Raw genomic sequence first — 14,159 nt, forward strand, 5'->3', positions numbered from 1 at the left:
ATAAAAATGGAATATTGGAGATTTTTACATTCATGCAAGAACATCATAAGCAGTAACATTGAGAAATCTACATCAAACTTTCATTTTACATAAAATTCATTGCCATTGTCCCATCAGAACTATACTGGTTAGGGTCAATTTAAAGTATAACAGAAGACAAACTTTTTTCTTCTTCTTGTTTTGGATAAAGTGGGGAGGGATTAGAACCCCTGTCAGGTTTTTATTGCCATCTGTGCATCCGGGAGGTTCTCTCTCTATTTTTCCTGTTTATGGTGGTCACTGAAAGTAAAAGAAAATCTGACATTTTGGGCTGTCCCCAGAACAGTAATAGAGAGGATTCCCTCACTTTGGAGGGGTTTCCTTTCACTTCTTCTATGGGTTATGGGACACAAGGAAAGAAAGGAAAGGAAAGCAAAGGGGGAAGAATAAAAAAAAAAGTATGCATTGTGTATCGTGGTGCACTGTATTATTATTCAGGATTTATTTAGCGCCAACAGTTTGCGCAACGCTTTACAATATAAAGAGAGACAGCCCAGTTACAATACAATACAAGAGGGTTAAGGGCCCTGCCCCTTAGAGCTTACAATCTAATAGGGAGGGGAAAGTGGTATAAAAGGCAATAACTGAGGAATGTGCTGATGGAATTAAAAGTTCAATATTGAGAAAAATAGGTCATGTCTGATCTTGACTGCATTTCGATGTGTTAGCAGCGCATGCAATATGTATAGTTTAACCCAAAACTTAAACATAATGCAATTTGACCCAAGTTCTCTAACACATCAGAACACTGCAATAAAGTGAGAATGTGTACCTGTATATTCCCATTGTGAGGTTTGACAGATTTCAAAAAACATATTTTACATATGAACACTAGAGGGCAGACAAGTCAAAACAATAAAAGTAAGCTAGCAACACACACACACCACTGAAATTAACAATACAGTACTGGAAGTAATAGGCAGCCGCTACTTATCCATGGATTCACTGACCTAAACAAGAATGTAGTCCAGGAATTTGGACTTCACTGGCTACATTATTGATGTAGCTTTCACGCTGGAGTGAATAGAGCTGCTTTTTTTAGGCGCTATTTTTATCGCTGTAGTGCCTGAAAAATGGCGGCAGTATGAAAGGGGTCTTAGTGTGGTTGCATTATAATTGGGGATGTAGCTATATTCGGAATTAAGCAATCACATTCAAACTCGTGTTAAATAGGAGTCAGTACACACCCGCCATCATTTAAAGTGCCTCTGATTAAGACCAAATAAAGTTCAGGTGTTCTAGTAGGTCTTTCCTGACATTTTCTTAGTCACATCCTACAGCAAGAGCCATGGTCTGTAAAGAGCTTCCAAAGCATCAGAGTGATCTCATTGTTAAAAGGTAACAGTCAGGAGAAGGATATAAAAGAATTTCCAAGGCATTAAGCTATACCATGGAACACAGTGAAGACAGTCACCAAGTGGAGAAAATATGGTACAACAGTGACATTACCAAGAACTGGACGTCCCTCAAAAATTGATGAAAAGACGAGAAGAAAACTGGTCAGAGAGGCTGCCAAGAGGCCTACAGCAACATTGAAGGAGCTGTAGGAATATCTGGTAAGTACTGGCTGTGTGGTACATGTGACAACAATCTCCTGTATTCTTCATGTGTCTGGGCTATGGGGTAGAGTGGAAAGTATTTTCTTATGAAGAAAAACATCCAATCCTGGCTAAATTTTGCAAAAAAACAAAGTTTAAGTCTCCCAAAAGCATGTGGGAAAATGTATTATGGTCTGGTGAAACCAGGGTTTAACTTTTTGGCCATAATTCCAAAATATGTTTGGTGCAGAAACACTGCACATCACCAAAAGAACACCATACCCACAGTGAAGCATGGTGGTGGCAGCATCATAATTTGGGGCTTTTTTTCTTCAGCTGATACAGGGGGCTTAGTCAAGGTAGAGGGAATTATGAACAGTTCCAAATTTCAGTCATTATGGGCACAAAACCTTCAGTCTTCTGCTAGAAAGCTGAACACGAAGAGGAACATCATATTTCAGCATGATGACGACTCAAAGCATACATCCAAATAAACAAAGGAATGGCTTCACCAGAAGAAGCTTAAAGTTTTGGAATGGCCCAGACCTGAATCCGAAGCTGAAGCAAATATATGGGGCAAATATATGGGGTAATCTGAAGAGGGCTGTGCACTGGAGATGCCCTCGAAATCTGATACATTTGGAGTGTTTTTGCAAAGAGTGGAAAAATACTACCAAGTCATGCTGATAGACTTATACCCAAAAAGACTGAGTGCTGTATTAAAATCAAAAGATTCTTCAACAAAGTATTAGTTTAAGGGTGTTCAGACTTATGCAACCATATTATTTTATTATTTTTACTTCCCTCCAACTAAAAGATTTTAGTTTAACTAAGTTGTACAGTTTAAAGGTCACATTAAAAAGGTGGAAAAAGTTCTGAAATTACGTATCTTTGTCACATTTTTTTACCTCACAAAAACCTGATATTTTAACAGGGGGGAGTGTAGATTTTTAAATACCACTGTATGTATGTGCCATGTTTTGGATCCCTCTGGAAATCACTGTGGTGGGTACCATTAATAAAGAGATTGCCACTATATTCCAGTGTGAGTGGCTGCCTTGCTGCCTTCTGAACACAGGAGGGTGTCCACTCAACACGGATAACACTCAGAGAACACTTTTCAGTTACTCAATGAATTCTCTGCGTTCTCTGACTGGACAAGGTGGATATTCTGACATCATCCCTCACTTCTCTACCTCGCCCAATCAGACACTTGGCATTCATTGAGGAAATGGAAAGTGTTCCCTGAATGGCGCCCGTACCGAGTGAGCAACCTCCTGTGTTCACAATGCAGCAGGACAGCCACTTGCCATGGGACCCAGAGGCTTTTGGAGATCACTGGAGTAGGGTTGTCTACTACAGTGACTTTCAGCTTTTCAGGATCCCACAGGTATGATACACATATAGTTACTTTGATCCAAGCTAGGCCAATGTAACCATGTACAAACTGCCATACCTGGATATATATATATTTTTTTCTTCTAAATTTCTAGCCAGGCAACAAACTTGTAACATCACCAATGATATGTATATATATTTAACATCATCTCTGTTCTTCAAATATCAAAATTATTTTACATTACTATTACCCAGCACAAGCTTGCATTTATTTTACAGGTGTGCAATGAGTATTTCATTATATCACTGTTATCGAAATTTTATTTTATCCATTAACTCTTTCATACATCTCCAAGAAATGTTATGATAGCTATGAAGGTGATCTCAGAGTCAAATGACATCTTGCAGATTCCCATTTAGTGGCAGCAATGCTACTTTAGTGCAAGGTACATTAAAAATGTGACCTCTATATCGGCAGCTGACGGTTTAGAGTGGATTTCTGCTTGGGGGCTCTGGGGGGGGGGGGGGGTGGGCTCTGCCGGATCTGGCTGACGTGCAGCATCCTCCAGACCCCCTTTTCCTTTTCCTTGTTCTGTCTGTTTTCTTCCTTCTTTTCTCCCTTTTGTCTGTCCTGACCCTCTTCCCTTTCCCATTTCGTCGGAATGTCCGACGTTTACCTATAGGTAGTAAGCTTCTTTTAGGCCCTACCCAGTTATCCCGGAGGGTACTCTTTGCGATCTATTGGAACCGGGTCCACTTGATTGACTCCCCCCTCTCATGGGCCGCACTTTGCCGCCTGGGGAGGGGGGAGGGGATACGGATTGAAGATCCTCCCTCCACATGCTAAGACTTATACTCTCACGATTGTGTTGCCGGTGTTCTGCCCAATTGAGTCCGACCATCGATATGTGTCTGTTCCGTACTGCGCATGCGCAGTACGGAGCAGACGAAGCTTCGGAAAATCTCCGAAGCTGAACGGCGCCTGCGCCGTGAGTGGAGGAGGTAGCCCCACTATCCAAGCGGACATAGGGTTTAGAATTTTAGAGGGCCCCTCGCGGGCGAGCTTCGCTCGCCACGCTTCGGGCTCGGCCTCGCTGCGCTCGGCTCTTTTTTATTCTAACTCTATGTCCACTTGGATAGTGGGGATAGAACCTGGACTCACGGCGCAGGCGCCGTTCGTCCTCGGCAATTTTCGGAATCTGTGCTCCTGTGTACTGCGCATGCGCAGTACGCAGAGGACAGCATCTGATGGAGGACCCTATTTTACAAGACACCGGTTCAGTGTATTCAATGTAATATACATAAGCTGTACCCTGTGTATTTTTTTGTTTATACATCCTGCTGATTGACCTGCTTTCTTTTGTTCAAACAACGATCTTTGTTACATGTTTTCTTTTTGACAAATAATAAAATCTTTGTGGAAAAAAAAAAAAAAAAAAAATGTGACCTCTAAAAAGGACTGTCAATACATTTCGTAGGAGGTTGTCATTTAGAAAGGAGCAATACAAATGCATGAAAAAGATGCATAATGCTCCAGTAGCAAGATAGAAATGTCTTCACAGATGCCAATTACTGATCTGGCCCTGTTTGAAAGCTGAACTTTAGGTAGACAGAAAAAGGTACCAATCAATACACCGGTGTACTCATTTCTAAATCACAAAATGTATTTTTCGTTTCCAGTCAATGTGAGTATCTGCATTTGACTTTGTAGCAGCCTCTTCATAACAGAACTTTAGAGTGGGAGAGAAGGATGTAGCACTAATAAACCAATCAGATGTACACAGTCTGCTGCTGCGCTTTTAGTGCCAATAAGGATGAGCTCAGGCGTGTTCGCATGCTCCACGTGCAAAGCCTGCCAGGAAGTCAGCACTGCACTAATCACAGACAGCAAGACATTGTCCTGATGCACGGCTGCAGAGATCGGGAAATGTTTCACTGCCTGTGATTAGCGCTGCGCTGACTTCCTGGCGGGCTCTGCACGTGGAGCATGCGAACATACCTGAGCTCATCCTTAGTGTCCAATCACAGACTAGAAAGAGAGAAATGGTCTATAGCTCAACTACAGCAGAAAAAAATAAAGTCATCAAGCTGGATGCGCCATCTGCCAGGCCTGTGTAAATATCAGGACTGGATGGAAAAATACAAATCCTTTGACATGTAAACCAGCTCTCATACAGTATATGCATTTACTGTATGTAGTGTACTTGTAAGTGGGCCTTCAGCTGTCTACCTGGGGTTCAGCTTTAAAGCACATACATATTATAATATCTATCTATTTATTTATATATATATATATATATATATATATATATATATATATATATATATATATATATATATATATATATATATATATATATATATATATATATATATATATATCTATATCTATATATCTCAAGCTTTAACCAGTATCTAGAGTTTCAGCCCATCAATCCTGCAGAGACCATGGTTATTCAAGTACATTCTGATGATCTCATTACATCCGTCTATTAAATCTCCTGTGGACTCATCTTTCCCAATTCCATCTCCATTCTTCTAAAACTGTTCTTATTATTACATGTACCCACCGATCTGCTAGCGGTCAAAAACCTGAATATTTCCTGCTAATACCTTGACCTGTCAGCTATCTTATTATAATGGTCCTATTATCTTATCTGATCTCTTTGCTCCATCCAGATAAAAGACCCTAGACTTGGCACAGTTCATTCATTTTACTAGTCTATCCCCTCCTTCTGTGCCACAAGGATCAGCACTTGGTCCCCACTCAATGTATACTGCAGCCCTGGGGAAATTAAATTGCAGCGACCACTTCAATTATCCTCTGTACAATAATGGCACTCTAATGTACATTTCTGCAGGTGAACTCATGCCCTCTCTGCTGACTAAGGCCTCTTACACAAGGGCATTTACAGCTGCAGAAAGACATATTTTAAACTGTGGAAAACGCATTGTACAATAAAATAAGTTGTGACATATGATGCCATCTCCAAGTTTAATTTACTTCCTTACTACTAACACCCGGTTTTATATCTGTATTTTCTCTTTTTGCTAGTTTGAATGTAAGTAAATGCAATGTGCCAAGTTTTATTTAAAAACATAACTAAAAAACAAACATCCTTATAAATTTTAAGCACTTAAAGCGGAGTTCCACCCAAAAATGGAACTTCTTCTTTAAGGGAAGTTGACCCACTGACATGGCACATTTGGCATTTTTGGGGGGAGCGGATACCCTCTTTTTAACGGGATCCAGCTTCCACTTCCTCCTGGCGCCGGAAGATCACCTTCCCCCCTCCCTCTTGGCAAACATCTGGGACATGTCACAGGTCCCAAATGATTGCCTGGCCAGTCACAGTGCGGCTCGCGCATGCACAGTCCGTGCCCGGCTGTGAAGCCACAGCTGGGCACCCACAGTGACAATGCCGGCGCAGCAGAGAGGAGGGGTAGACGAGTTGGACCCTGTGACAGGTGAGTGTCCGATTATTAAAAGTCAGCAGCTGCAGTATCTGTAGCTGCTGACTTATTTTATTTATTTTTAAGCGGAACTCCGCTTTAAGGACTGCCTGCCCACAATGTATTGCGGACGGGTAGGCCGGGCAGATGTACTGGTACAATCGCTGCCTGCTTCCGAGTTTAAATCGCAGTACAAGCAGAGAAAACCCCTAGACTCCCCGTCAACACCTGCTGTGATCATACACAGTGGTAGTCTGTCTGCAAGTCCCAGCCAATGATTCATGGCTGAGACCTGCTGATCGGCTATGTAGATTCACAGCCCAGAGCCCTGTGTTGACAATCAACACAGGGCTCTGTACAGAAGGAAGAATCTGTTCCTTAAAGTTGCTGCATCCCAGTTGCCAGCTGTGGGCTTGCCTGCACGGAACACCTGTGCATCCCTGTGTGGGTATACAAAGGCCCTCACACAGGGCACAGATTCATATGCCCCATGGGAACAAGGCTTTAGGATAATACTAAGGTAATAACCACCTCCTCCAATCTTTCTCCATAGTTTCCCTACTCATTTTATGTAAAGTGTAAAAACAGATATAGTATATCTCTGCACATTTCCCCAGGTCTATTTAACAATGCTGTAAGTGCATAAAAAAATACCCATTGATCCTGCCTTAAATCATGTGAGCATCTATCATCCTGTGTTCTCCGCTTGTACTGCACTAAAATTCCAGGCACTGTTTTCATTTTGGATAGAGTAATGGAAGGTTATAGCTCCCGTCTGTTTTTTTTTTGCCATCTGTGTCCAATTGTGGAGATATACATTTACTTCCTGCCCCATAGCCAAAGCAGGAAGTGAGAGCAAATCTTTGCAAATTAACTGAATACCTTAGGCCCCCCTCAAGGTCACTAGAACTAGTGCCCCCATTGAAAGATTTCCCCTCTATTACTTTTCTGGGGACAATCCAAAATGTGGGATTTTATTACTTTCAATAATAATGATAAACAGGACAAATGGAGAGGGTGACTCTCCCTAATGAAGGCACAGACAGCAATACAAAACCTAATTGGTGTTCTCAGGGCTGTTGTAAGGATTTTTAACACCCTAGGCAAAACCTTATTTTGCTGCTCCCCTTGGCTCCACCCTCTTTGCCCAGCCCGTGTATACCTCACCTTTTTAATAAAGTGCCCATCAAAAGCAGCCTCACCAGCACCCATCAATGCAGCCTACCAGTGTCCATCAATTAATGTTTGCTTGCTTGCTTCCATTCATTTGGGAGTCGGGACACAGACACAGTCCTCCACCGCTGCTGTGCCTCTGACACTATGTGTGCCTGCTGATGCCGAGATTTCATTGCTTGCTGCAGAGAGAAGAGCATAGGAACACCAGTGGCCGGTGCCCTAGGCAGCAGTGCACTCTAGGTGGCTGCCTAGTCTGCTTAGTGGTAGCACCGAACCTGGGTGTTCTAATCCCTCTCCACTCTATCCATAACTTTAAAAAAAAGTTTTGCCTTTAGTTATACTTTAGGATGTCCTGTAGTCCTACAACACTACCTGATCTGGGGTAACGATTCTACTCTTCAAAAGACGCAGTACAATGGCTAAGTGTTGTCCTCCTTGGGCATGAAGTGTGTTACTGGCAAGAATATTAAATGAAAATAAAGGGGAAAAAAAACCTAAAAAAAATAATTAAAGCCACCCACCATAGCTGGTGGATCACCACTGGAAAGCTGTAATATATAACAATTTTCTTCTATGGTTTAGATATTCTTGGAATTCTTCTTAGATATTCAAGAAAATTTAGATTTTCTTGGGACAGCTGGAGAGGGTTTAGGCTGGTCACTCCTGCACAAAGTGTCACGCCGGCAACAAGTGTTTGGCACTTGTACATGGGCACCACTTCTAACAAGACCACCTGTCATCTTCACCATCTCCTCACCATGCCTTCTCTGCTCTACTCTCTTTCAGGTAATTGCACTGATCTTCCCTGCAACACAAAGTTACTCTACCTGTCTGATTTTCTCACCCGACTCCTCTTCAAACCCTCTGGTAATTGTACTGATCTTCCCTGCAACACAAAGTTGCTCTACCTGTCTGTGATTTTCCCACCTGACTCCTCTTCATACCCTCTGGTAACTGCAAAGACTCCACTCTTAAACACTGGACTTCATTGCCTAACTAAACTTTAATTCTGCCTTACTAAGAATTTGAAACTACTGTTTATATTTATTTTTGAAAGTGTTGCTTATTTTGTATTATGCTGCCCTGAACAAGATCAAACATTTCACCTTATTCTGTTGCCCCCCTTGCACTGCAATCTGCCCAGGCCAGTTGTACCCCCCCCCCCTACAAGCCTGGTTTTATCAGCTTCTAATTGAATAATTTTGAATCACCCCCCCCCCACTTTCCCAGTATAAATGTAGTTAATTTCTTGGGACGGCTGGCGAGGGTTTAGGCTGGTCACTCCTGCACAAAGTGCCATGCCGACAACAAGTGTTTGGCATTTGTACATGGGCACTTTGACTAGGGCACTACCACAAAAAAAGTAAGTACAGGCATTCCACTGTTATTTGGCAGGCAATTCCTCTTAATACTTTAACTTCCTTCTATCCCCCTCTCCCCACCCTCCAACATACTCACACTAATCTTTGTTATGACGTCTTCTCTCCTCAAACTCTCATTTCTTTATCCCCCCTCTCCAGCATCCAATCTTTACATATCTCCTTCTCTTCTGCCCACTCAATATCACTCCACTTACCACCTCCTGTTCATTCTAAGCCCACACAGTATCACCACGTCCATTCCACCACCCAGGGAATAGGTATAGAGAGTAAACTGTTGGCGCTATATAAATCGTGTATAATAATAATATTCACAGTTCTCAAAACATTTCTATACTTAGATTCTCTACAGATAACACAAATACTTCCTCTTCAGGATAGAGGGAAGATATTGGTGGTGACCTTGTGATTAAAGCCAGCCATACATGGACAGAAATCTGGGCAGCTCAGCAGGCACCGGCCAAATTTTGATCCATGTATGGGAAGGCTGGTTGTGCACACTAATCATCATATTTTGAGGGCAGGGAAGGCTCCCCTCTTTCAGAATACAATATCACAGTGGGAGGGATTCCCCCATCCACATCGAATGAGTGAGTAGAAATAATCAATGTATGGGCTGCCTTATGGGGGAATTACATGGAGACTAATGTCTCAGTGGAGGCAACTACACTTAAACCAGCTGCCTTTTTTTCCTACGATTGTACCTAAATCTGCTCATAGCTACCAGAAACTGCACCATTAAAGTACAATTATTCTTCCACAAAAGAATACTTTGTTTTGTAAAGTGTTGTAAGTAAAATAGTATTGCGTTGTTAATGCAATAAAAATGTCCCCTTTCTGTGTTTATAACAAATCCCCCTGTCCTATGCACATTCCGTAGACTCTTTGAATGAACTCTGTTCTAAAGCAGTGGCTCGTAATTACTTGAAGTCCAATTAAAGAGAGCTCTGGAAAGGATGACAACACTGCACCTGAACTGAATATGTCTTGTCACCTTGGGAAATAAGTGTCTGAGGATACACCTTGCTGGTACGACTTAATCGAGAGCAGGCTGGATTAAAAAGCGTGAATATTTTTAACGTTACAGGAACAAGAACACATATGGATAAAGTGTTTGGGTGTTGACACTCTTTATGTTTACTAGTAACAGATCACACACTCTCATTTCATAGCCCCCCAACTGTCTCTGATTTTGGTCTGATCTGTATAGTTGTATATCAAATGCAATATTTATCTTTCAAAAATGATTTCACAGTGCTAAACCTTTCATCTAATTTCTAAATTGCTGCATTTGTAAATTTCAAAAGCCAGCATAAAAGAATAATGGTGATAAACAAAAAAGCCCCTATGGGTTTAACTATTTTTTATTTTACATATAATGCTGCTGTAAGAGGGCATGGCAGGGGGTGTGTCCTATGCCTACCTACTTTTACGAATAGGTGTCCCTTGTTACCATGTCAAAAAGTTGGGAGGTATGTCATTTATAGGCATAAAAGATGTTTTTTTCAGAAGATATCAGGGCTATACTTATTCACCAGAGTGCCATCTGTTTGAGTAAAATGGTGACATTATCATTTGCCCAATCAGACAGTTTCCTGTCCCAAATTACACACTTTAAGAAGGCTATTTGTAGATCTGCTGTATGCAATGCCTGTGATAATACATGTGATTTGTAATGGTACTTACTTTTCATCCCATACGTGATTGCCTCTGTGAAATATAACTAAGTTATCGTTGGGGTCCAGTGCCAGCCCTGACACTTGCCCTAGTTTGAGTTTCAGTCCCGGCCAATCAGTGACTTCCTCTAAATGTACATCTAAATGGGGAAAAAAAAGAAAGAGCATAAAAAGAGATCGGCCACAAAACAATTACACTTGATGGCAGTCTGCTGATTTATCTTGAGTGGGCATAACATGGGAAATGAAAACCGCAGATACAGGTGGGTCATGGCACACAAAACAGATTTAAAAATAAAAATGCATAAGATCTTATGTGATTGAGAGAATGAGTAGTTAAACAGCCAGCAAACCCTAACAAGTAGACTTTTTACTCACAGGTCTGTCCTCCATGGGGGAAGTACATGTGGCACTTTGACCCATGTTACTAAGTCTTTCTTAAGCCTAGCTATGAGGTCAGACTGGGCACCCACCCCATGTGGCGGCTCGACAACATAGCTAGGAAGGAAAGCGCTGCTCCATTATGGCCACTTGTCTGGGAGGAATTTTAAAGGTTGATTCACCCATTCCGTAAAAAAAAGTACATGAAGTCAAGGAGTCCCAGCAGATGCAAATACTCTGTTCTGAAGAAATCTCTTGCTTAATATAAGTTGCATACACGTAGGCCATGTTAGCCCCCAAAGTCGGTCAAAACAACTCCTAATGGCAGCCTCTGCCCCTCCTGTCCTGATCCCAGGATGCTACAGCCATTGAATAACCTCCTCTTACCCCCTTCAGGACCATGGTCAATATCCCAAGTTTACAAATTTGACACGTGTTCATAAAACTGTATATATCATCACTGCTAGTGCATGCAGGTGGATTATAGCTTGCTTTTTTTCAGGACAGATTGGGCTTTCATTTGGTGGTACATGATACCGGATATCTCCTGATTTTGTTTTATTATGAAAGGAAAGCTGGTCCAAAATAGTAAAAACAATGAATTTTTTATTAAACATAGCTGTATATTTTTTATGGCATTACCATGACCACCAAAAATCCTGCAAAATAAATCATTCTACTCCTGGCGATCATGGTGATAAACACATATGTGTGCATTTTATGTCCTATGTACATGTAGGGCTAACAGACAATAGTACGCATTTTGGATTTTTTTCTGACACTAAATATAAAACTTTTTTCTTACTTAAAAACATACCGACGACAATAACATTGCCACTTATTGAGATTTACACAGCCACTGACAGTATCTAACACACTGTCACTAATTCAAGCCAACACTGGCACCTACGCCAACACTCAATACACTCAATAAAGCGCTGACCTGTCCTCTAGTGAGGAGGAAATTCCCCTCAAGTTCTGTGGTTTCTCCTTTTCGCAGAAGTAAAAACACAGGGCAGGCTACAGAGTGAATGATCATTGTGATAGCCAATCAGTGACTGCATAGTAGTCCATTATGCTTTGCAGGGAATGAAAGAGGAAGTAAACTCATCAGGCTTCCTCTTTAAAAGGTGGGAAACGTTCTGAAATTATTTATCTTTGTCTCATTTTTTTACATCACAGAAACTTGACATTTTAAGAGGGGTGTGTAGACTTTTTATATCGACTGTACATAGCGATGTGAAAATTTAAAGGGGCAGGATGGATCATTTTTCTTGAAATGTTTTCTAATGCCGTGTACACACGGGCGGATTGTATGGCGTACTTAGTCCGTCGAAACACATTTCAGCAGACAATCTGCTCGTGTGTGGGCTTCAGCAGACTTTTTCAGCGTGCAGTCCGGAGTACTAAGTATTTCGGTTTTTTCAAAATTCTGTCCGTCGTACTTTGGTTTCAGCGGACAATACGGTCGTCAGTATGCTAGTTCGACGGACTAAGAATGGCGCATGCCCAGAAAGGATTTACACGGCGGAAGGGTGCTTTGCTGTGTATTGGACTTCCTATTTCTAGTCCCGTCGTACGTGCTGTACACGTCATCGCGCAAGCTTTCGACGGACTGTTTGTGTATCCGTGTGTGGTCAAGTCCGTTCAGTGGAAAGTACGACGGACTGTCCGTCGGATTGTATGACAGACTAAGTACGCCATACAATCCGCTCGTGTGTACGCGGCATAACAGTGCATGTGGATTTTTTTCTCTCGGAAAATCATCATTGCAAAATGGTATTTTAAAAGAAAACACATTTTCAAATTACATCTGTCAAGCGATCCAAAGTACTGAGAATTTTCAGAGCAATTTCCGTGTAAAAAAAAAAAAATCTACTAATGTACAGAGCACACTCTAGCCTTTTAGCAGCCATGGCTGAGTTCAGTGTTGATGCTACAGGAAAACTGTATTCTCATTCATAATACAACATGGTGCACTGCAGCACATGCATTTTTGTGCATCAAGGCAATAGGAAGCCTGTTCCTATTCATTGGGTTACCAATGCACCTAAACACACAACAAAATAAAAGTAAAAAAGAAGTCCTGCGTGATTTTTCCACAATCTGCAGATTAATACTGTAGGTGAGTTTTAGCACACTACATATATGTCTTGGGGTGCATTTAACAATGAATGCCAATGCACTGCAACACCCAACTGTGCCATGTTCTAATGTGTGTTTTGATGTAAATAAGCCCTTAATGAGCCACACAACACATGATCTGCAGTGCCATTTTGAACAGCATACCTTACCGATACGCTAAAGAGAATCAGAACGCACAGGTGCGAACACGCCCCAGTGTGTTGGAAAAAAAATAAATAAGAAAAAAATGAAAAAAGGCGTAGGTCTGTGTGCGCTGAGATTGCCCACCTTGAAGCATGAAAACACAGTGCACACAACACGCACCAAGTTCTCATTCACATGACCATAAAAATTCTAGGAGAAAATGCCTGTGATCAGTAAAATAATTGCTTATAGATGTGTTTAGACGTGTAAAGACATATGTGTACATAATTAGTCTTTAGAATGCTTTCCCCCCCCCCTTTGTTCATTTAATCTTTATTCTATGCATTAAGATAAAAAGCCTTCTGTGCGCAGCAACCCCCCCTAATACTTACCTGAGCCCCATCTAGATCCAGCCATGTTATTCGAGAGACGCAACTATCTGGGACTCTCCCTCATTGGCTGAGACAGATGTGAAGCATCATTAGCTCCCGCTGCTGTCAATCAAAGTCAGTGAGCCAACGAGCAGAGAGAGAAGGTGGGGTGGGGGCAGGCTGCGGCTCAGTGTCAGAATGGATACACGGAGCTGCGACTCGGTTTGGGTGCCCCCACAGCAAGTAACACTCAACAGGAGGGAGGCGCCAGCAGAGGCAGCGAGGGACCCAAGAAGAGGAGGATTTTATTTAATTGATGTGCTTATAAGTGTGTATACATGCATTTATATGTGCAAGTGCATCTTCTTAGATACAGATTTTTAGATTTCATCTTATGTATCTGAAAGCAGCTCATGCTTACGCACTTGTGTAAATGGCTCCTTTGAAAAAAATCCAGTTACATTCAGAGCCGTAAATTTAAAAACACAATTGTATATGCTTTTTTTAATCCACCCTCAAGAAAAAGGAATTGTCCTTATT

General features: G+C 41.6%; 1 protein-coding gene across 4 annotated transcripts in view; it reads right to left on the reverse strand.

The window, feature by feature from the left end:
- PAM (peptidylglycine alpha-amidating monooxygenase) overlaps positions 1 to 14,159 on the reverse strand; it is a 299,102-nt gene that overhangs the window by 32,154 nt on the left and 252,789 nt on the right. For all 4 annotated transcript variants that reach the window (XM_077462333.1, XM_077462332.1, XM_077462330.1 and 1 more), the window contains one exon: positions 10,610 to 10,739. In XM_077462333.1, the coding sequence (XP_077318459.1) occupies positions 10,610 to 10,739 (130 nt within the window). The remainder of the gene's footprint in view (positions 1 to 10,609; positions 10,740 to 14,159) is intronic.

The sequence above is a fragment of the Lithobates pipiens genome, unplaced genomic scaffold, assembly GCF_037356315.1.
Source record: "Lithobates pipiens isolate NorthernLeopardFrog02 unplaced genomic scaffold, aLitPip1_a1.2 Scaffold_3, whole genome shotgun sequence".
NCBI lineage: Eukaryota > Metazoa > Chordata > Amphibia > Anura > Ranidae > Lithobates > Lithobates pipiens.